Source organism: Salmo salar, chromosome 14 (assembly GCF_965601325.2).
Source record: "Salmo salar chromosome 14, fSalSal1, whole genome shotgun sequence".
NCBI classification, from domain to species: domain Eukaryota; kingdom Metazoa; phylum Chordata; class Actinopteri; order Salmoniformes; family Salmonidae; genus Salmo; species Salmo salar.
The window spans coordinates 22,602,567-22,626,880 of record NC_138304.1 but is presented as its reverse complement, the minus strand read 5'-3'; the positions used below and the strand labels follow the sequence as shown (position 1 = coordinate 22,626,880).

General features: G+C 44.9%; 1 protein-coding gene across 3 annotated transcripts in view; it reads right to left on the bottom strand.

Moving 5' to 3' along the window:
- Positions 1 to 24,314, bottom strand: part of LOC106568822 (extended synaptotagmin-2) — a 64,151-nt gene that overhangs the window by 27,326 nt on the left and 12,511 nt on the right. For all 3 annotated transcript variants that reach the window (XM_014139511.3, XM_014139513.3, XM_014139512.3), the window contains exons 3-8: positions 15,698 to 15,739; positions 13,157 to 13,291; positions 12,678 to 12,754; positions 12,512 to 12,584; positions 11,534 to 11,623; positions 4,928 to 4,983 (exon numbers count right to left, since the gene is read on the bottom strand). In XM_014139511.3, coding sequence (XP_013994986.3) covers positions 4,928 to 4,983; positions 11,534 to 11,623; positions 12,512 to 12,584; positions 12,678 to 12,754; positions 13,157 to 13,291; positions 15,698 to 15,739 — 473 coding nt within the window. The remainder of the gene's footprint in view (positions 1 to 4,927; positions 4,984 to 11,533; positions 11,624 to 12,511; positions 12,585 to 12,677; positions 12,755 to 13,156; positions 13,292 to 15,697; positions 15,740 to 24,314) is intronic.

Below are 24,314 nucleotides of genomic sequence, written 5' to 3'. Positions count from 1 at the left end.
TAGTGGTTAGAGCGTTGGGCCAGTAACCGAAAGGTTGCAAGATTGAATCCCCGAGCTGACAAGGTAAAAATATGTTGTTCGGCCATCATTGAAAATAAGAATTTGTTCTTAACTGACTTGCCTAGTTAAAAAATATCACTTGCAGATAAGTTTCATAGGTAGCCATTTACACTTGTACCCGTATGCTGGTTGAAAATGGCACTGATAAGCGCCTAAGTTGAAACGCAGTGGCTGTACAGTAACATACTATAAATGACATCAGAGCTCAGGCTCTGTGCTTCACAGTGCTGTATGGGTTTTGACTGACAGCCGTTCTGAACTTGAGCACCGCACACGACAAGAAGTTGCCCCATCCCTCCCACTAATTGGGCAACTTTTGCCAAATTGTCCAAGTGAGGGAAATGCTGTAAATTAAAAGGAATCAATGTATTTTGAAAGATAGCAATTGTAATAAATAGAGCTTTGATATCATACAAGCAAGCCAAACACACGTGAATTAAAATGTGCATTTCACATTTCCATATCATAAAACTCATGTCATGTACAGTATTAATGTTTATGATCACTATGTTTGATGTAGTTACAAAATGACATGGCGTCAAACCCTGGGTTGTTCTGAACAGAATGAGCCTGTTTGTCTGTTGTGAAGAGAATTCACCACGGCACACCTGAATGCACTCATTTATAACTTAGCTAGTCATGTTGGCAATAGAACAAGCTTTCAAATGATGCCCACCTGACCCATATTGCAATTTATAAATGGTCTGTTTTTGGATTGCAGCTACCAAATATTCCAGGAATTTTCTTATCATGTTACTGAATGTATCCAGAGTATTTTCAGATTTATCAACAAATGCGGCGAAAAGTACAGTAAATGTAAAATGCACATAAAATGAACAGTGTAATGTTTGGATTCAGTCTTGTGTCAGGTGAACTGTTGTGACCTCAATGTTGGTCTAATAATTTTCCCATAATCTCCAAACTGTTCCTTTTCAATTGCTACCATTCTTACGCTGTTCATATTTCTACTGTTGGAAACATTTCAATTTAGCCCTTTCCATACAGGTCAATTCCCACGAGTGTAACGGGTTAAAACACCCCCAAATGAGAATGCTATTGAACAGAGGTAGAGTTGTGAAATGTTGAAATAAGCTAGCTCTGGTGTATCGTAGTGGATGTACAGTACACTCACCTCCATATGCATTTGGACAGAGAAGCTAAAATTGTATACAGTATTTGGCTCTATACTCCAGCATTTTAGATTTGAGATCAAATGTTTCATTATAGGTGACAGTACAGGTTTCATTTGAGGGTAATGAGTATGTTCATACATATCGGTTTTACCGTTTAGAAATCAAAGCACTTTATGCATGCATCTAGTCCCACCATTTAAAAAAAAGTTTAGTATTTGGTCCCATATCCCTTGCACACAATTAAACATGTTAGCTTCACTGTCCAAATACATTTGGAGGGGAGTTTATGTGATAGCTACTTTTTCTCTAGTAGCACACCATCCACCACATGGCTGCCTTGCTTAGAGCTGCTAATGCATGACCTCATGGCGCTGGGACCTCACAGTGGCGTATGACTACTTCTAACACACAGCAACAGGGGCTACATACATCCCAAATGGTACCCTATGCTCTATGGGTCCCGGTCAAAAGTAGTGCTCTACTGTATATAGGGAATAGGGCGTCATTTGGAACACACCCAGAGAGTGCCATGATGACCATTCCCCCTCCACATCTCCCACAGACTACAGCTCAGTCTGAAAGAGTGGATCTACCATGGTTTATTACAACACACACACACTTCCTCAAAATGGTGAGAGTGTGTTGACATTGCTACCTCACCAGCACCACCATCACTCCCTCCCTCCCAGCCCTAAAAGCTGCCACCTGGCCCTCTCTCCACAACAATTAGGCCTTCATGTTCATGTTCCCTCCTGTCTGTTTGTCTTGTCTTGTTTGTGTCCCAAATGCTACCCTATACCAGGCCCCGGTTAAAAGTAGTGCAATATGTAAGGATATAGGCTGTCATTTGAGACGCATCCCTGGTTGTCGTCACAGGAAGAACATTTTTCATGCCTGGCACAGGAGCCAGCCCAGTGCTGAATCAAAACAGCCTATTAAGCTCAATCAGCTTTTAGCCTTTCACTGGCACAATTAACTACATGATATAGATAGATACCTTCCCCTCCTCCTCTACCTCCTCCCTTCATCCCTGGTAAGTGGTGAACACATTAAAAATGGTTGCCTCTAATCTATTAGCCTATTTGGACTGATAAACTGTGTATCATACCCCTTCACTTATTCCACATTTTGTTGTGTTACAGCCTGATTTTTTTTACCCATCTACACACAATACCCTATAATGACAAAGTGGAAACCTGTTTTTCGAATTTTGTGAAAGTTTATTGAAAATAAAATACAGAAATCTCACTTAGATAAGTATTCACACCCCTGAGTCAATACATGTTAGAATCACCTTCGGCAGCAATTACAGCTGTGAGTCTTTCTAAGTAAGTCTATAAGGCTGTGTGTCTAGACTTGAAAGTTCATGCAGCTTTTGTATTCTGGTCATGGAATTCTGAACACGTCATGCGTCTACATTTACATTTGTGTCCACATTGTGTCCGTTCCCACACTATTCAAATGCCAGTATGCATTCCACAAAACGGTGGAATAGGCAAAATATGATAACACAACCAAAAATTGTTTTTCTAAATATTAGCTAGCTAGCTGGCTAGCATTTATGAGGCCAGCAAACAGGTCCCCACATACTAGGAATGTACTTACTCCAACGTTACAATGAAAAGGTGTCTCTCTGTCCCAAAATACATGTTTTCTGGAGACTTGTGGGAGGAGTGCTGATGACGTCGCCCACTGTATGCGGGTTCGGTGGTCTGATTGTGTCCAAACTGAGGAGAAATCTGCACACAATGCATCCCTGACCACCTCCTGAAATGCCAGATCTGAACACAATCAGACCACAATGTGACTTTTGTGCATCTAGACCCGTCTTTTCAATGTGATCTTCGTATTCTGATAGCAGAAGTCACATGTATGTGTCAGGTGTAGACACAACCTAAGAGCTTTGCACACCTGGATTGTACAATATTTATACAAAACTGTAACTAGGCTACTCAGGAACATTCAATGTCGGCTTGGTAAGCAACTCCAGTGTATTTAAAAAAAATATTATGTAACCTTTATTTAACTAGGCAAGTCAGTTAAGAACAAATTCATTATTTACAATGGTGGCCTACCCCAGCCAAACCCAGACGACGCTGGGCCAATAGTGCGCCGACCTAAGGGACTCCCAATCACAGCCGGATGTGATACAGCCTGGATTCGAACCAGGGACTGTAGTGATGCCTCTTGCACGGAGATGCAGTCCCTTAGACCACTGCGCCACTAGGGAGCAGTATTTTTGGCCTTGTGTTTTTTATTGTCCTACTGACAGCTGAATGTCTCCCACTGTCTGTTGGAAAGCAGACTGAACCGGGTTTCCCTCTAGGACTTAGCCAGTGCTTAGCTCTATTCTGTTACTTTTTATCCTAAAAAACTCCATAGTCCTTGGTGATGACAAGCATACCCAAAACATGATGCGGCAGGTAGCCTAGCGCTTAGAGCATTGGGACAGTAACCGAAAGGTTGCTTGTTCGAATCCTTGTGGCAGTAAGATGGGAAAATCTTCCATTCTATCCTTGAGCAAGGCAGTTAAACCCTCCCAACAACTGCTCCCTGGGCATCGATGACGTGGACGTTGATTGAGGCAGCCCCCCACACCTCTCCGATTCAGAGGGGTTGGTTAAATGCAGAAGACACATTTTGTGCAACTGACTAGATATGACCTTTCTCTTACCATGCTTAAAAATATGAAGAGTGGTACTCAGTGATGTGTTGTGTTTGCCGCAAACATAACTCTGTATTCAGGATATAAAGTTAATTTCTTTGCCACATTTTTGCAGTTTTACTTTAGTGCCTTGTTGCAAACAGGATGCATGTTTTGGAATAGTTTTATTCTCTTTAGGCTTCCTTCTTTTCACTCTGTCATTTAGGTTAGTAGTGTGGAGTAACTACAATGTTGTTGATCCATCCTCAGTTTTATCCGATAACAGCCATTAAACTCTAACTGTTTAAAGTCACCATTGGCCTCATGGTGAAATCCCTGAGCGGTTTCCTTACTCTTTGGCAACTGAGTTAGGAAGGATGCCTGTATCTTTGTACTGACTGGGTGTATTGATACGTCATCCAAAGTGTAATTAATAACTTCACCATGCTCAAAGGGATATTCAATGTCATCATTTTTTTAACATAATCTACAAATAGGTGCCCTTCTTTGCGATGTATTGGAAAAACCTCTGTGGTCTTTGTGGTTTAATCTGTGTTTGAAATTCACTGCTTGACTGAAGGAACTTAGATTATTGTATGTGTGGGGTACAGAGATGAGGTAGTCATTCAAAAATCACGTATGCAACTTATGTGACTTTTTAGGCACATTTTTACTCCTGAAACGTATTTAGGCTTGCCATAACAAAAGGGTTGAATACTTATTGACTCAAGACATTTCAGCTTTTCATTTTTAATAACATTTGTAAAAATGTCTAAATACATGATTCCACTTTGACATGATGGGGTATTGTGTGTAGGCCAGTGACACAACATTTTAAATTCAGGCTGTAACAACAAAAGGTGGAATAAGTCAAGGTGTAAATACTTTCTGAAGGCACTGTACGTAGTGCAATACTTGTAGAGGTTGCCATGGAAACAATTAATATGTCCTGTAACTGTAGACCATGCCCTCTGAATAGACCAATACCAAGACTTGATTTCCCTAAACAAAGTTATATTATAGGTCAAGCCAGTTCCACACCACAACAGTAATAAGAAGCAGGGTTTGCAGTCGTGCAGTTGTCACTTACTTCAAGCCTGGGATGTCCAGAATATTTGTGAGGCCTGTCCAGTTTATGTCCAGAAACTAAAAGGAAAAAGAAAACATGCCTTTGAGTAACAGAGAGAAAAAAACAAAGCAGAACTCTGAGGAACTCTAGGAAATCTATAGGGTGTGATGAGCCCAAACAGAGTGGACCTACTACTGTGTGCACCAGAAACACAGTCATCTCATTAAAGTCATCTCATTTAGGAAGTCAAGCAAAAAATAGCTCCTCGTCTTCTAAGCTTACGAAGAGCATTCTCACTAGGAGGGCATCAGTCTGCTCCATTGCACTGGTAAACAATAAGACTAGCTAGAGAGGACATGCATATTGTGGGTAGGCTTTAGCTTTGTGTGTTTCCTGCCAACCCTAGTTAACTAAGCACTGAATAATAAGGATACTGAAACACACACAGCTTTATGTTTTAATCGAGTGTTCTCATCTAGCTAATATTCTCATTTAGCTATTCATCGCAATAAAATGAGTAGAAAATGACGACAGAGAATTAGTATAATATCAATAGTTCAAGTTGTTTTCTAATCGTTTAACTAAGCATAAACACTTGCAAAAAAAATCAAAGAAAATAATGACCAATTTGTATTTAAGATCGATGAGAGTTCTGTTTTAATAATAAGAAGTCTATCGAGAGAGTTGACAAACAGTGTATCACTCTCAGCGACTCAGATATTATCAGCAGAAGAGGAATTTCCAATGGCTAAAAAGCAGCAAATTGGAAGCTGCTCAACAGCTAATAAAAGCTTGTCCATGAGGAGTACAGTTTCCTAGTAAAACACAACTAGCACACTCATTCACAGCAGCATAAAAAAATAGCCAAAAGACATTCATTTGAACTGGTTCTAACTGACATTTCCAGAGCAAGGCAATAATTGATACTTTACAATCAAAGATGTTATCCACTTTCATCATGCCATATCTTTGAAGACAGCTACAAATGACTACTACAGTATCTGGTAAATTGTTATTACTTTGACCTGAACAGTGAACACGGACAATAACTTTAAAAGCGGTATCTAGAGCGGAAAGCAATTTCTTGAGGAAAATGAGCACTGTCGAAAAGATTGTAACACCGTACAGGGAGACGGATTGAATGCTTACAAGATTCTCACTACAGGGCAAACTATACCGTATCTACAGTAACTGTTCATTCTGTACTGCTTTCATGGAAGAGAGGACCGTAGGCTGTACAGTATGTGGCAAGCATTGTCTGTATGTCAAATGGCACCCCAGCCTGGTCTCAGAGAGCCAAACGTATTATATTTTACTAAAATCCATCATGGACAACTTTAGCATTTCAGCTAAGTAGCACCTACTATATTTTTAGCTACTTTTTAACTACTTAGCATGTTAGCTAACCCTTCCCAAACCCTAACCTTAATCATTTAACCTTACTCCGAACCCTAACCCCTAACCTAAAGCAGCATATCATACTAAAGCAGCTGAACGTAGCATATCATACTAAAGTAGTCTAATGTAATACAGTATATCATACTAAACGGGTCAAATGCGACCAAGAAGAACGATACTATACGTGCTACAATTTGCATTATATTGGACGACCGCTATTATATTGGTAGGCCTAACGAAAAGTAACATAATCATACTAAATGGAGTAGCAAGGATTTTTGTAAAATATAATGCGTTTTGCTATGAGACCGGATTGGGCACCCTATTCCCCATGCAGTACTTTGCACTACTTTTAACCAGGGATTTTGACCAGGGAATAAAGTGCCATTTGGGACGCATCCTTAGTGTGGATTGGATTCCAAACAAATACTTTAACGCCAGCTCGAAGTTTTGAGGACAATGCCAGAATGTGTGCAGCAACGGTGCACTGTAGCGTCACAATACTGCACGACTGCAAAACGACTTAGAACAACGACAAACATTTAGTAGGCTCAGGAATTAACGGAGGCCTAGACAGTGTTCCAGGGTCGTAAATGAAGGAATCAAACTTTCTGAGAATGCTGTGTTGTGACAGTCTCTAGGGGAACATAGCCTTGTGACCTGGTTAGCTATGTTACTGGGTTAGTCTGACCGGTATGGTGAAAGAGCCATGGGTGCATACCAAATTCCACCCTATTTCCTATATAGTGCATTACTTTTGTGCACTACATGGGTAATAGGGTGCCATTTGGGATGCAAGCCATGTCTTTCTCTGTTCCAGTACCCAAGCCAGAAGTTCTGCCCACTGAATCATAGAACACTATCTGCCTGTATGCCACTCCCCAAAAGCAATGCTCTATGTAGGCTCCTCTGAGTTTATGAGTCATACATGCCATCAAGAAAACTCAGATGACAGCAAAGCAGTCTAGGCACATTACCTCTCCCATCAAATTCACTTTATTTTCAGACACGGTTCATGGGTTTCTAAAAACATTGACTGAAACAGTGTTTGAAATAAGGAGAAGGGTAGGCCTAAATCAATTGTAGATAAGAATCAAGCCTCTGCCCAAATCCTGGCATTATCGTTTTCTCCAAGTTGTTTCTTACCACATTAGCACACTTCTTACCATAAAAGGACTGGCATTAGTCTACCGGTTGTCATGGTTACCAAATAAAGTCAACCAACCATGAGGTGATATGTCATGTCTCATGTGCCAGTGGTCATCCACTAAGAGAGTCATGTCATGTCTCATGTGCCAGTGGTCATCCACTATGAGAGTCATGTCATGTCTCATGTGCCAGTGGTCATCCACTATGAGAGTCATGTCATGTCTCATGTGCCAGTGGTCATCCACTATGAGAGTCATGTCATGTGCCAGTGGTCATCCACTAAGAGAGTCATGTCATGTCTCATGTGCCAGTGGTCATCCACTATGAGAGTCATGTCATGTCTCATGTGCCAGTGGTCATCCACTATGAGAGTCATGTCTCATGTGCCAGTGTTCATCCACTATGAGAGTCATGTCTCATGTGCCAGTGGTCATCCACTATGAGAGTCATGTCTCATGTGCCAGTGGTCATCCACTATGAGAGTCATGTCTCATGTGCCAGTGGTCATCCACTATGAGAGTCATGTCTCGTGCCAGTGGTCATCCACTATGAGAGTCATGTCTCATGTGCCAGTGGTCATCCACTATGAGAGCATGCTTGTGTCCCAAATGGCACCTTATTCCCTATATAGTGCACTACTGTAGACCAGAGCCCATATTAGTGCCCTATAAGGAATAAGGTGCCATGTCTCTGAACTGTGGGTCTGCTACAGTGTGAAGGTTGAGGACCGGGGCCAAGGTGAGATTATGTTTCTAACTTTGTTCACATTTAAACTGCTCATTTAACAAATGTCTGCAAAGCTGAGAAACATGCTATTAAGCAGCTCAGAGAGTCAACATCTGGGTGATTTAAGACGAGGACTTGTAGCGTACCTATAGTAAACAGACATTAGTGCAAAGCATAAAGCTGTTACAGTACAGTTTAAAACTCTACTGTATAAATGTTTTGTCTACGGAACATTTCAGGCTAAATTCAAGCTTGTCAATCATTAATGTTCGGTCGATTGTCAAGAGACCAGAGGTGCCATTTTAAAACCGGTAAAATTACATCTATTCTCCCACATTCTAACAAGTAAAGTGCTGCAGGCACAAGCTTTGACAGGATTCTGACCACGACACAGCAGCATTGTTTCCCATAACGAACAGCTCTAATGACCTAAAGGCCTACAAGGTAAACAACATGCTGTGCTCTTGTGTGATCATGACAGTGTTCCTTCATTTTTCTTATTCAACCATAACACATTCCAGCAAAATTAGGAACTTCTGAATTCTGGCAACAGAATGAGCACATTTCTCACCTAACCCAATTCTCACTTGGATTTGAATGTATTGTCAGGCAAGGAGTGGCACGTGATGCCTTACCCAAAATGCATTACAGAATACAGGACACAAGAAAGAACATCTGACAGTGATCATGTGATGATGACGCTTTCAGCACTTGTCTAAGGCCTGGGCAGGGTGTTTATGATGATTTTCCTGTCTCTCCTGATGTTGACACAGATACAGTTCACAGCCTGCTCCAATGTTCTGACTGCAGTGGGGATATAAAGAAGATATAGCTGCATCCCAAATGAAACCCTGTTCCCCAATCCCTACATAGTACACTACTTACGATCAGAGTCCTATGGGTCCTGGTCAAAAGTAGTGCACTACATAGGGAATAGAGTGCCATTTGGATGCAACCATAAAGAGCAGCGACTGGTTGACTGGCAGGCAGGCTGCAGAGCAGTCCGAACCGCTGTCTGGCTTTTATCTAGCGAGGCAGGACGGCGGGCGGCATGCACCCACTTAGCCTTCACAAAGTGGATTTAACTTACTTAGGAAAACCGCCCTAATGTTGGAAACAAACATCATTATGTTGTAATCTAGAGTGATATTTATTTATTTTCTAAGCAATAGCACACAATATTTGATGTACAACAGGTTTTTAAAGGACCAAAGAGTTTGTCTGCTTCGTGTTTTCATTTTTGCCATGAAAAAAAGTGATGCTGCTATCGTCATAGCCCTGCTAACTAAGTCATGACTCCAGACAGCAACCTACCAGTAAAATGCATTGATTATCCAAGGTTCATTTTTTTAAACAACAACAATCAGTGCTGTTTATAGATTTAGAGCACATGATAAGGATCTCAATGTAATGACATTGGGTTAAACAAATGCCCTCTGTTAGTCAGTAGAAAGAAAAAGTGGTTTCCACTTTGGTTATGACCGCATGGCATGAGAATACTGCAACATCAAACAATGCTGGTGAGGCCTTTTATCCTGGCTGGCTGCACTGCTCCACTCCGCTCTACATTCAAACACACAGTGGCTACACTACACAGCCACAGCAACGCCACTCACACTTCCACCTCCCTCGCCCCCAGCTCAGTTGGGCACAGGTTACCAGCCAGTCCTAAAGGGTGTCAGATACCTCACTGATGGTAGCTTTAAGACCAAAAACACAGCTTAGGGGATAGATAGACTGTCTCTGTCAGGGTAGAGGGGCAGGAGGATTATGAAGGACCAGCGCTTTACAGGTAATGCCTTCTTCAAGGGGCGGTAAATCCAATAGAAATGATAGACTGGTTAGAGGGGTAGACCTTTCACTCATTCTTTTAAAAGTCTCTATGACTGCACTACAGGTCAGAGGTGAACGTGTACAGGCACCATGGGCTCTATAGCAGTCTAGCCTGGTCCCAGATCTGTCAAAACAGAAGAGACAGATGTGGGACCAGGCTAAAAAGAGTCCAGCTCAAGAGAAATAGCAGAGCTCCAGAGGTTAAAATAAGGCTTAGACAGACGGCTGTTTGTCGCTCTTAAGGACTTCACTACAGCCCAGTCTTCATCCCAGGACTTAGACCAAGGCCTCGGACCATATCATGGGGAAAATAGCCCTCTGGCCCATCTCTGTGGTCTGTGTTTGTCGGGCTAATGACAGCTCCTCGTCTCTGCTGCAATGTCTCAACTAACTCTATTTTATTAACGCTGTATCATTGCATCACAACTGATACTAAAAGTGGTTAGGATTACGTTTTACAAAGAGCGTAGTTATAGACTGGCTAGGAAAATACATGTGGCATGCTATTGTAATCAGGACTGGACTGTAAAGGTTGGTTCTGTGTGACGATTATCGAGCTTAACTGGCGGGAAATTATTCATCTCATCAGCCCTGGAACAATCTGCTCACAGCACTGAACCAACACTAACTGATTTTAGTTTCTTTAGGGGTTAATATGTCTTAGGCCAAGAGGGGAGGGTTGTTGTATGAGATGGTATAGATTGGATGTCCAGCTGATTTACCATAGACCTTTAATGAGTAATAACAGGCAATAAGCAGCATAGTTCATCTTGGAGGAAAATCAATATGAGGAGTAAGCAGAAATCCTACCCAATGAGAAAGACGCAGCCTCGACTGCATAACAGCACAGAGACTTAAAATAAAGCTCATTTGTTCTCCCCACCACGACACAGAGGCGATAACACCCATATCTTACGGATAAACAACGCAATGCTTTTTCAGTCCCATAACGCCACATCACTACAATTAGAATATGTATCGTCACAGAGACAAATGGCGAGTGACTACAGGTAATCAACAACACCTGAAACTGAGTCTGGTTAAAATAAGGCCAGAGTATTATTGACTAGCTAGGAAATATATCCAATCTATTGTACCTATTATCTCTTCAGTTGTGATGACTGAAGAAAATAAATCCAAAAGGAAGTAGTTACAGTGCCCTTCTTGTCCTTTTGATGGCATGTCTCACTCTCCTCACTCCCCTATCAAACCCTCAATCTATAACAGATGCTGACACACAAGAAGACAGCAGTCAAGGAGCAGGGGATGGACTAAGTCTGCGTCCCAAATAGAAATAGCACCCTATTCCCTATATAGTGCACTACTTTGACCAGAGCCCATCAAAAGTTGTGCACTATATAGGGAATTGGTATTCATTTGGGATGCAACCTAGACTAGACTTGGGCTTTCTGAAACTGGAGCTCAACAAAACGTCCTTCACATCCAGTTGTCTGCAGACCACTCCCTCCTCAGAGGTTTAAAACCACTACAGAATTAGTCAAAATGGCTGCCAATACTTACAGGCTTCTTCAGGAAAAAGACAGCTAGGGCTCCGATCAACGGCATGTCTCCGAGCAAGGGCTCCATGACGACCCTCAAGACACCTTGAAGCTGCAGAAAACAGGCCAAATCAGTGGCTTTTCAGAAGCAGAGCATGGGGTATCAGTCTTACAACATATGTAACAGTGGTATGATAAAATGTCTTATTATCCACAGCTTCAATATCACTGTCTGTATAGTTAATGGGCCTTGTTGTGAAAATATCCCTTCCGTTTCAAGGAAAAGTCTGACCAGTTTTACACTGATTCCATTAGTATCCATCATGACTGAAATGACTCTTCTCAGAAATGGTGACACACTGTCTAGAGCTCCAAATGTGGTTGCAATTAAACACAAAGTCATCCATTAACATGCAATGGAAATATTTGACCTTTATATTTAAATCAGTGATTACGCTAATTTAAGAGGACATTTTCGATAACCATACTCTTATGTGGTCCTATTCTCACATTCACAAATTATTACAGTGAAAAGCCAGCCACCTATTAGGAGCCAACAAAACCGTCTGAAATCTGGACTGATACCTAAACAGCCTATCAGAGTGGACGCATAGACCACCCGAGACCACAGTCTTTAATCAAGCCATAGACAACGGGTTTGCAATCTTTACTGTAGGCTACTCTGAATATAACTGGCTCCCTCTGATCTCAGAACAGCAAATATGCTGCTGGTTTGCAAGGGCAACCTCTGCCAATATTGTATAATCACCTTTCATCCTTATCTATATGTGTCAACATATTGTGTGGAGGGGAAAAAAAAACTGCAGTTTACATAATGCATAGCCAAATATGGCGGTGGCTAATGGTTAGTCTATTGCACCAGACAGATCCTCTCCAAACTCAGGTCTGGTATATCAACTCTTCAATAGCGGGAGAAAGTCACAACATTTCAGAATAGTATGTAGTGTATGCATGTGTACGATATTAAAATCATGACTACCTGTATACTTTTTATACCAGCTCTGCAGTAGTATTTCTTGATGTCAACATCAATCTCTGTATTTCCAATAAAGCTGAAAAGATAAAACAAAACCAATGTGTTATGATACACAATTACATGAAATCAGAAATCTCTTCAAATTGAACCACAGTGCATGTGACTATACCTAATGTCCAGGTCCATGATAATCTGTCGCTTGTCCACATTCTCAGTGTACACTTTGACCCCGTTCACCCTTATTGGCTGCAGAAAGAGAGAGAAAGAGAGAGAGAGAGGGGGGAGATGATAGGATGACAAAGCAGGACCCACTGGTTGACAAGTGCCTCTGTGTGCTCAAACAAGGGAAAACTTCCTAACTGCGCTCGTCCAACCACACGTCAAGCAGGGTGGTGTTCCTAAATTCCCTTACAAGGTTAACACATTTAAAAATGTACGTGCAGGAAGCATAAACTGGACATTGTTGATATATGGCTAATGACTGTAAACACCTATTAACTATATTATACAGACTAAACACCTATATAACAAGATATAGAACGCTTTCCATACTGCTTGCCATAACAGTGGGAACCTAACTAACAGTAACATTGACCCCAGAACTCATCACTGGAAACATTCATGCCTATTCAAATGCCTCAGTCTCACCTTGTCCCCCATGTCGATCTTGGTGAAGCAGAAGGAGCTGAGGTGAGCGTTAGCCCCCTTCACGGCCGGCTCGATGGTCTCTCTGAACAGCTTGTCAACAAACTGACAGATGTACGGCCACATCTGTTTCACTGTCTGAGGAGGGAGACAACGAGGAAGACTCAGGGTTAGACGGGTCATATTTTCAAAGCTCAATGTCTGTCCGACACGCCACACAGGTAACGGCCCTGTTCTCTGTATGGTTTTATTTAATAGGACTAAATATTAAACTGTTCAATTGAAGATAAATACTTTAATCCTCATAAGGAAAATTAGGAGCATTACTGCGTCATAGCTAACAGGTAGGAAATGGCCTCATTATTTGCTACCATTACCTCAACTGCCGCATTTTCTTTGTTTGGGTGTGGCCCTGCTACAGTTTATTGGCTCGTCTTTGTTTTAGTGATGCATGAGCTCCTTACCACGTTTGAGTCTACCATAAAAACAACAGCTTCTAACACTGTTGCATAACTAATAGTGGTCAAGAAAACAAATGTTGCTCTTTTTATTACCTACTGTGTCTTAGAAACATGGACTAAATCCCTAGACGTCTGTTTTTTACAGTAACAACTCCCTCTCCAGTGAGTTCTGGAAGTGAGAAGGGTCTCCAAGGAGGCTGGTACCGGAGCTGGGTTAGCAGAGCTCCAGATACGGGACGATTTATATCAGGCTGCTGCCTGCCCACCTCCCAGCCCTGCCTGCCAACCTGCCTGCCCGTCCCCCCCAACCCGCCCGCCTCCCAGCCCTGCCTGCTCCTCAGCCAGCCCGCCAATCAGCCCGCCTCCCAGCCCTGCCTGCTCCTCAGCCAGCCCGCCAATCAGCCCGCCTCCCAGCCCTGCCTGCCTGCCTCCCAGCCCTGCCTGCCTGCTCCCCAGCCAGCCCGCCTCCCAGGCCTGCCTGCCTGCCAGCTCCTCAGCCCGTCCGCCTCCCAGCCCTGCCTGCCTACTCCCCAGCCCGCTCGCTTCGCATCCTGCTCGCTCGCCAGCCTGCCTCCCAGCCCTGCCGCCAGCCCGCCTCCCAGCCCGCCCGCCTCCCAGCTCTGCCGCCAGCCCGCCGAACCAGCCAGCTAGCCCGCCGAACCAGCCCTGCCTGCCTGCTCCCTAGCCAGCCCGCCTCCCAGCCTGCTCCTCAGCCCGTCCGCCTCCCAGCCCCGCCTGCCTACTCCGCAGCCCGCCTCCCAGCTCCCCAGCCTCCCATCCCGCTCCCTCGCCAGCCCGCCTCTCAGCCCTGCCGCAAGCTCTGCCTGCCTGCCTGCTCCTCAGCTCGCCCGCCTCCCAGCCCTGCCTGCCTGCCTGCTCCCCAGCCAGCCCGCCCGCCTCACAGCCCTGCCCGCTCTCCAGCCCTGCCTGCCCGCTCCCCAGCCCTGCCTGCCCGCTCCCCAGCCCGCCTGCCAGCCCTGCCTGCCTGCTCCCCAGCCCGCCTCCCAGCCCTGCCCGCCCAACTCCCAGCCCTGCCTGCTCCCCAGCCCGCCTGCCCACCTGCCCAGCCCTGCCTGCCCGCTCCCCAGCCCGCCTGCCCAGCCCTGCCTGCCCGCTCCCCAGCCCTGCCCGCCTCCCAGCCCTGCCTGCCCGCCTCCCAGCCCTGCCCTGCTCCCCAGCCCGCCTGCCCTGCTCCCCAGCCCTGCCTGCCCGCTCCCCAGCCCTGCCCACCTCCCAGCCCGCTCCCCAGCCCTGCCTGCCCGCCTCCCAGCCCTGCCTGCTCCCCAGCACGCCTGCCCACCTGCCCTGCTCCCCAGCCCTGCCTGCCCGCTCCCCAGCCCTGCCTACCCTGCCCTCTCCCCAGCCCTGCCTGCCCGCTCCCCAGCCCTGCCTACCCTGCCCTCTCCCCAGCCCTGCCTGCCCGCTCCCCAGCCCTGCCTACCCTGCCCTCTCCCCAGCCCTGCCTGCCCGCTCCCCAGCCCTGCCTACCCTGCCCGCTCCCCAGCCCTGCCTACCCGCTCCCGAGCCCTGCCTACCCAGCCCTGCCCTGCAGCCCGCCTCCCAGCCCTGCCCTGCAGCCCGCCTCCCAGCCCTGCCCTGCAGCCCGCCTCCCAGCCCTGCCCTGCAGCCCGCCTCCCAGCCCTGCCCTGCAGCCCGCCTCCCAGCCCTGCCCTGCAGCCCGCCTCCCAGCCCTGCCCTGCAGCCCGCCTCCCAGCCCTTCCCTGCAGCCCGCCTCCCAGCCCTGCCCTGCAGCCCGCCTCCCAGCCCTGCCCTGCAGCCCGCCTCCCAGCACGGCTGCAGCTGGGGAAGTGCTGCAGCTGGGGAAGTGCTGCAGCTAGGATAGTGCTGCAGCTAGGATAGTTGGTATCAGACCTGGGTTCAAATATTATTTTTAATACTTTATCTGTTCTTGATTGAGCTTGCCTGGGTTGAAAGACCAATAGGATAGTCCCAAAACTGCAAAACCACCCATCTGGTAGGCAGGCTAGAGCAAACACTGAAAGTATTTGAAAGATCTCCAATAGAATTTGAATCCAGGTCTGGTCAGTATACTGTAGGACACTGCAGTGAAGATGTTCAGTACCTTGTTGAGCCATTCCACCCTCTCCACGTCTGGATAATGAACCTGGAATGAAAGAGAATAACATTGATCAGTTCATATTCCTGTCTGATCAGAGATACAGTGGGGTAGATGCAACATGTCATGTCTCATTCCTGGTTAGTCAAAAAAGTGTGTGAAATGATTACAGACTTTCAGTAAAGCAATAGACAGTAACCCAACTGACACTTTTGACAGGATACTGTAGTGTCTGATGCTGGTATTCTACTAATACACTAACGCATACATACAGCACATCCCTTTTGTTAAGTAGTGTTTTATGCAGCTATCCAGGCCAAGCTCTATAGTCATGTCCCTGTACACTCTCTATATCTGTTCAAGACAAACCAGACACTGTTACAGTACACAGAACAGTCCAAACAATGAGGGCTCACTGGCATCTGCAGTTCTATCAACAGTCCACACACACAGAACAGATCCAAAACAGCATTCCCACTTCTTCTCCAAAACAATCCCTCAACATTAAATCCTCTTATTATAGAGCTTTGATATCTGTGGCTGTCTAGGAATGATGAGGAAGGAGAAGATGAAAATGAAAATGATGACGACGGTGTGGTTTAAAAGCACCACATGTAAAGCTTAGAGAGGAAGGAAGTGATGATTCTGTGCATTCAGAGACAATGCTGCAGTATTGCTGTCTAAGGCTGACAGCGTGAGAACAGCAGCACCAAGCCGCTTTGAGATTGCTGAGGCAGGGAGTCGACTATGACAGATATGCAGTTGGCCAGACAGAGCTTCTGCAGGCCGGCAGCATCCCAAATGGCACCCTATTCACTACATAGCGCACCACTTTTAAAGTGGGTGCACTATATAGGGAACTGGGTGCCACTTGGAATGCGCCACAGTCACGCCTCATACACAAGCTTGACTGTTCAGAGAGCAATCCTGGGCTCATATTGAGGCAGAGAGAGTAACTAAATTCTATAGGCACTGGGCAGGGTAATTGGGATGTACTCAAATACAGATTAGATCAGTTCAATGATGAAAGGAACTATGTCAAAGTAGTGGTGAAGTGTTAAAGTAGTATTGTTCAATCAATGAAGTAAAGAAACTGGACAAGTATGGTTTCAATGGGTGTAGGGTGAAGATGCCCCTAAACACTGATCCTGGGTAAGTTAAATGGAAAACGCCAACTGGTGAAGGTTGGGATTGGGGAGGAGAAGCTGATCCTAGATCTTTACTACATAGGGGAAACCTCACCCCGGAGCAGTTCCAATGCATAGGGATGTTATTTGACTAATACCATGAACTCAATCCCAAATAGCCAGGCATGAGTCTGCATAATATTGTAGAATCAGATTTGTTTTCCTTGACAACTCCGATTGTGTGTCACAACCGAAGACAACCGATTCATTTCCCAGATAAAGTTCCCCCTTCAATGACATATTATCAGGATGTTTCTCTCCTTTTTAGGGTCTGTAGTAGACAAACAAGAGTTTGACGAGCAGCATATTTCAGCCTGCCTTGAGAGTGAGAGATCCCACACAGTGGAAAATAAAAACAAAAGTTTGTTGTAATTCCTCACAGGAGAAGTCATTTCCTGGTTTGACTGAACAGTCAGTCTGGTGGACAGTCTGGTTTCCAACCAACAGACTCAGTGCCCATTGAAGGGGGAACTCTTGTTTTTGGTGCCACGGAAAACACAGAGGATCATGAATAAAATGGTTTGAAACTGACAAGTCACAATGCAATTGAAAATAATGTAAACATTTCCGAAAATAAACATGGGTTATTTAGAAAGCTCCTTCAAGCTTTGTCATTTGTCTGTATGGCGATAGGCTTATAGTTCATGGAGTTATGGCTTATCTTAGTACAGTATGTACATATAAACCAATGTAGAGGGCCTATCTCATGTGAGGTGGAGCATTGTGGTCATCTCTCCTTATGACAGCTCATGGGAGAGTCGTGAGGGAATACGCCCCAAATGGCACCCTATTCCCTATATAGTTTCAATGTCACATGCATAGTGAAAGGCCTTTCTTGCAAGCTCTAAAGCCAACAATGCAGTAATCAATATCAATGTAGTACTAAAAACAACAAGGTAGAACAAAAACAAGATATAAAAATAAGAACATGATCAAGTAAGCAAACATATTCTATACAGGGTCAGTTCCAGTACCATATTTCCTATATGCAGGGATACTGGAGTGATAGAGGTAGATACTTTTGGTGACGTAGTGTATGTGGACACGCCTTCAAATTAGTGGATTTGGCTATTTCAGCCACACCCATTGCTGACAGCCTTACTGAAGACTTTCAACGTTGCAACATCATAGGATGCCACCTTTCCAACATATCAGTTCGTCAAATTTATGCCCTGCATAAAGCTGCCCCAATCAACTGTAAGTGCTGTTATTGTGAAGTGGAAACGTCTAGGAGAAACAACGGCTCAGCCCCGAAGTGGAAGGAGAGACAAGCACACAGAACGGGACCGCCGTGTGCTGAAGCACATAGCACATAAAAATCATCTGTTCTCGGTTGCAACACTCACTACCAAGTTCCAAACTGCCTTTGGAAGTAACGTCAGCACAAGAACTGCTCGTCGGGAGCTTCATAAAATGGGTTTCCATGGCCGAGCAGCCGCACACAAGCCTAAGATCACCATGCGCAATGCCAAGAGTCGACTGGAGTGGTTTAAAGCTTGCCGCCATTGGACTCTGGAGAGGTGGAAACACGTTCTCTGGCGTGATGAATCAAGCGTCACCATCTGGCAGTCTGACATTTTGGTGGATGCCAGGAGAATGCTACCTGCCCCAATGCACAGTGCAAACTGTAAAGTTTGGTGGAGGAGGAATAATGGTCTGGGGCTGTTTTTCATGGTTCAGGCTAGGCCAATTAGTTCCAGTGAAGGGAAATATTAATGCTACAGCATACAATGACATTCTAGATGATTCTGTGCTTCCAACTTTGTGGCAACCAACAGTATGGGGAAGGCCCTTTCATATTTCAGCATGACAATGCCCCCTTGCGCAAAGCGAGGTCCATATAGAAATGGTTGTTGAGATCGGTGTGGAAGAACTTGACTGGCCTGCACAGAGCCCTGACCGCAACCCCATCGAACACCTGCGAAACCCCATCGAACGTCGACAGCGAGCCTGGCCTAATCACCCAACAACAGCGCCTGACCTGACTAATGCTCATGGCTGATTGGAAGCAAGTCCCCACAGCAATGTTCCAACATCTAGTGGAAAGCCTTCCTAGAAGAGTGGAGGCTGATATAGCAGCAAAGCGGGGACCAACTCCATATTCTTGCCCATGATTTTGGAATGAGATGTTTGATGAGCAGGTGTCCACATAGTTTTGGTCATGTAGTGTATGTACAGGATATAAGATAAACAGAGTAGCAACAGCGTACATGATGATTGTATGGTAGTGGGTGTACGTGTGTGTAGGGCCCTGTCAGTGTGCATGGAGACAGTGCAAAAATAAGAATAATATACAAACAAACTCAGATAGTCCTTGTAGCCATTTTATTAGATATACAGAACAAAAACAACATTATTTTTTTTTTTTACAGAGTTACAGTTCATATAAGGAAATCAGTCAATTTAAATAAATACATGAGGCCCTAGTCGTTGGAATTCACATGACTGGGCAGGGGCGTAGCCATAGGCCCACCCACTTAGGAGCCAGGCCCAGCCAACAATAATTACATTTTTCCCCACAAAACTGCTTTATTACAGACAGAAATACTCAGCTTCAACAGCTGTCCGGGTAGCTGGTCTCAGATGATCCCGCAGGTGAAGAAGCCAGACGTGGAGGTCCTGGGCTGGCATGGTCCGCGGTTGTGAAGCTGGTTGGACGTACTGCCAAATTCACTAAAACGATGTTGAGGCGGCTTATGGTAGAAAAATGTACATTAAAATTCTCTGGCAACAGTTCTGGCGGTCATTCCTGCAGTCAGCATGCTAACTGCATGCTCCCTCAAAACTTGAGACATCTGTGAAGCTCAGCCACAGTGATGTACTGGGCTTTCCGCATTACCCTCTGTGGTGCCATGCGAACAAGGGCGGTGCTATTGCCATACCAAGCAGTGATGATGCCAGTCCTGGTACAGCTGTAGAACTTTGAGGATTTGAGGGCTCATGCCAAACCTTTTCAAACACCTTCTTCAAGTCAGCTGTTCTGAGCATGCTCTGAGAACACGACCTGGAATACAATTTAAGACTTTACTCACGTCGGCCTCGGAGAACGAGATCACCCAATCTTCTGGGTCGGTGGTGGCCCTCACACCTAGCACAAGATTTTTATTGTCAACGTGTGCATAAAATGCATTAAGTTTGTCTGGTGTATAGGTATCATTGGGCAGATGAAGGCTGGGTCTTCCATTGTAATCCGTAATGGACTGTAGCCCCTGCTAAATGTGGCGGGTAGAGGAGCCTGGGTAGTATGATTCCACCTTATTCCTATATTGTCCTTTTGCTCATTTGATGACTCTGCGGTGGTCGTAGCGGGACTTCTTGCACTTGTTCCTGCCCCTCAGCCATAGTCTCAGGGTTGTCTGGGATAGGTAATGTTCCTGCCCTCAGCCATAGTCTCAGGGTTGTCTGGGATAGGTAATGTTCCTGTCCTCAGCCATAACCTCAGGGTTGTCTGGGATAGGTAATGTTCCTGTCCTCAGCCATAACCTCAGGGTTGTCTGGGATAGGTAATGTTCCTGCCCTCAGCCATAACCTCAGGGTTGTCTGGGATAGGTAAGGTTCCTGTCCTCAGCCATAGCCTCAGGGTTGTCTGGGATAGGTAATGTTCCTGTCCTCAGCCATAGCCTCAGGGTTGTCTGGGATAGGTAATGTTCCTGTCCTCAGCTATAGTCTCAGGGTTGTCTGGGATAGGTAATGTTCCTATCCTCAGCCATAGTCTCAGGGTTGTCTGGGATAGGTAATGTTCCTGCCCTCAGCCATAGTCTCAGGGCTGTCTGGGATAGGTAATGTTCCTACCCTCAGCCATAGTCTCAGGGTTGTCTGGGATAGGTAATGTTCCTACCCTCAGCCATAGTCTCAGGGTTGTCTGGGATAGGTAATGTTCCTGCCCTCAGCCATAGCCTCAGGGTTGTCTGGGATAGGTAAGGTTCCTGCCCTCAGCCATAGCCTAAGGGTTGTCTGGGATAGGTAAGGTTCCTGTCCTCAGCCATAGCTTCAGGGTTGTCTGGGATAGGTAATGTTCCTGCCCTCAGCCATAGCCTCAGGACTGTCTGGGATAGGTAATGTTCCTGCCCTCAGCCATAGCCTCAGGACTGTCTGGGATAGGTAATGTTCCTGCCCTCAGCCATAGCCTCAGGACTGTCTGGGATAGGTAATGTTCCTGTCCTCAGCCATAGCCTCAGGGTTGTCTGCGATAGGGCTACCGCACACAGGGTTATATTTTAGTTTAGCGCAAACCTCAGTGTTAATCCAGGGTTCTTGATTAGGGAAGCACAAAACCTCAACTGTGGGGACAATGTTGCCGATGTATTTCCTTATGAAGCCGGTGACAGAGGTGGATAGCTAGCTCTTCAATGTTAACGGCGGAGTCCCGAAAACATATTCCAATCAACGCTGGCAAAGCAGTCCTGTCGCATAATCTCTGATTCTGGAGATCATTTCTCAATGGAGCGAGTCACGGGTAATTCCTGTTTGAGCTTCTGCTTGTAAACAGGAAGCAGGAGTATGGAGTCATGATCCGACTTAACGAATGATTGACGAGGAAGGGTCTTGTATGTGGGTAGAATAACAGTGGTCTAGGACTTTATCGCCCCTAGTGGCGAGGAGACGGTTTGATGGAAGTTGGGCATCAAGTGTCAATGGCGCAGAATATATATATATATATATATATATATATTTTTTTTTATTTTATTTTTTTATTTTATTTTATTGTCAGCAACCAGAAAAGCAGCCTCTGGATGTAAGTTGTCCTGCTTGTTTATTGCCTCGTACAGTTGGTTAAGTGCCAGATTGTTATTTTTCTTATACTGAGGTGGAATGTATACAACAATCACGATAACAGCTGAAAACTCCCTCGGGAGGTAGAAGGGTCGGCATTTGACCATCAGGTATTCCAAGACTGTGATCAATGAGTTGATACTTCCACCGCGCTCGAGCCAGCACACCAGTTGTTGTTGACGAGACAGTTGGACAGCCATGGGGGGTATCTTGTCCGTGAGCAATGTTTCAGAAAAGCTAAGAATATTGCAGTTGAGAGTCCCGTTGGTAGCAAACCCTCGATTAGAGGTCATCTATCATTATCAAGTAACTGTATATTGGCCAGTAGAATGGAGGGAAGAGGTGGCTGGTTCTCTCTTCACCTTAATCTCGCCAGGATACCCCCTCTCTTGCCTCTAACGCAGGCGTTTCCTCTTGGGTAGCCTGAAAATTGGGTCGGAATTACCGAAAGAGCCCAGGGATGAGTCGAAGTTGAAGCCGGAATTAAGGTGAGTAACTACCGATCTGATGTTCAAAAGTTCTTGTTGGTTGTAAGGAATGATAGTGGATACATTTATAGAACATAAAGTACAAATAAATGACAAAAGAATGACAAAATAGAGCTTGCAAAACGACAGCCATCCAGTACAGTGCCATCTTCTTAAAGTGCTTAGAGCTATGGTCAAATGTAGTGCACTATATAAGGAATGGGGTGCCACTTGGTACGCAGCCCTTTGGAGTAATGCTGGACTTCTGGAATCACAGAACAGCTGTTTAGGAATCCATACAAGGGCAGCTGGCTAGGGGTCATTGTCTCGTTCACACACACACACACACACACACGTGCTATCAGTGGACACATACTGTCACAGGAACAATTTACGAGATTTGTGTTCTGTGGGATTATACAAAACCATTCATTCTATGAAGAGAGAAACACTATAATAACAAAATGAAAATGTAATATACTGTATAGGCCTAGACATGGAATTACACTGGTCGTCTTGCTCTCACCAGCTATTTACATTTTGTTGGATAGGACGTGACTAGTGTTGCCTTCAGAATAGTGCATTTGTGACAGATGTCAGTATTATTACATACAATTATTATTACAGTAAAAAATAAAAAGGTCCTAGTGCCATGAAACTATCTATCGCACTCATATCTTCTGTTCTGTTTGCTTACTAGGTCAAAAGTCAGTAGCAGTAACTGTGTGAGGCATTACAGACCAGCAGGTCAAAAGCGACAGCTCCAACTTCCAACTGAACCAGAAGTTGCAGGTTTAGCCCTTTCTGCTACGATGGAAAGTAGTCAGGTCAGTAGTCAGAAAGCAATAAACTCAGCAAAAAAAGAAACATCCACTCACTGTCAACTGTGTTTATTTTCAGCAAACTTAACATGTGTAAATATTTGTGTGAACATAAGATTCAACAACTGAGACATAAACTGAACAAGTTCCACAGACATGTGACTAACTGAAATCAAATAATGTGTACCTGAACAAAGGGAGGGGTCAAAATCAAAAGTAACAGTCAGTATCTGGTGTGGCCACCAGCTGCATTAAGTACTGCAGTGCATCTCCTCCTCATAGACTGCACCAGATTGGCCAGTTCTGTGAGATGCTACCCAACTCTTTCACCCGGACATTTCTGGGAGAATGGCCCGAGCCCTTACCCTCCAATCTAACAGCTCCCAGACGTGCTCAATGGGATTGAGATCCGGGCTCTTCGCTGGCAATGGCAGAACACAGACGTTCCTGCCTTGCAGGAAATCACGCACAGAACGAGCAGTATGGCTGGTGGCATTGTCATCCTGGAGGGTCATGTCAGGAGTAGAGGTCGACCAATTAATCGGAATGGCCGATTTCAAGTTTTCATAACATTCGGAAATCAGTATTTTTGGACACCGATTTGGCAGTTTTTTTTACACCTTTATTTAACTAGGCAAGTCAGTTAAGAAAACATTCTTATTTTTAATTGACAGCCTAGGAACGGTGGGTTAACTGCCTTGTTCAGGGGCAGAACGACAGATTTTTACCTTGTTAGTCCAACACTCTAACCACCTGCCTTACATTGCACTCCACGAGCAGCCTGCGTGGCAGGCTGACTACCTGGTACGCGAGGGCAGCAAGAAGCCAAGGTAAGTTGCTAGCTAGCATTAAACTTATAAAAAAACAATCAATCTTCACATAATCACAAGTTAACTACACATGGTTGATGATATTACTAGTTTATCTAGCGTGTCCTGCGTTGCATATAATCGATGCGGTGCCTGTTAATTTCTCATCAAATCACAGCCTACTTCGCCAAACGGGTGATGATTTAGCACTGTCGTTGCACCTAAACATAAACATCAATGCCTTTCTTTAAAATCAATACACAAGTGTATATTTTTAAACCTACATATTTAGTTAATATTGCCTGCTAACATGAATTTCTTATAATTAGGGAAATTGTGTCACTTCTCTTGCGTTCCGTGCAAGCAGTCAGGGTATATGCAGCAGTTTGGGCTGCCTGGCTGGTTACGAACTGTGTGAAGTCCATTTATTCCTAACAAAGACCGTAATTAATTTGCCAGAATTGTACATAATTATGACATAACATTGAAGGTTGTACAATGTAACAGCAATATTTAGACTTAGGGATGCCACCCGTTAGATAAAATACGGAACGGTTCCGTATTTC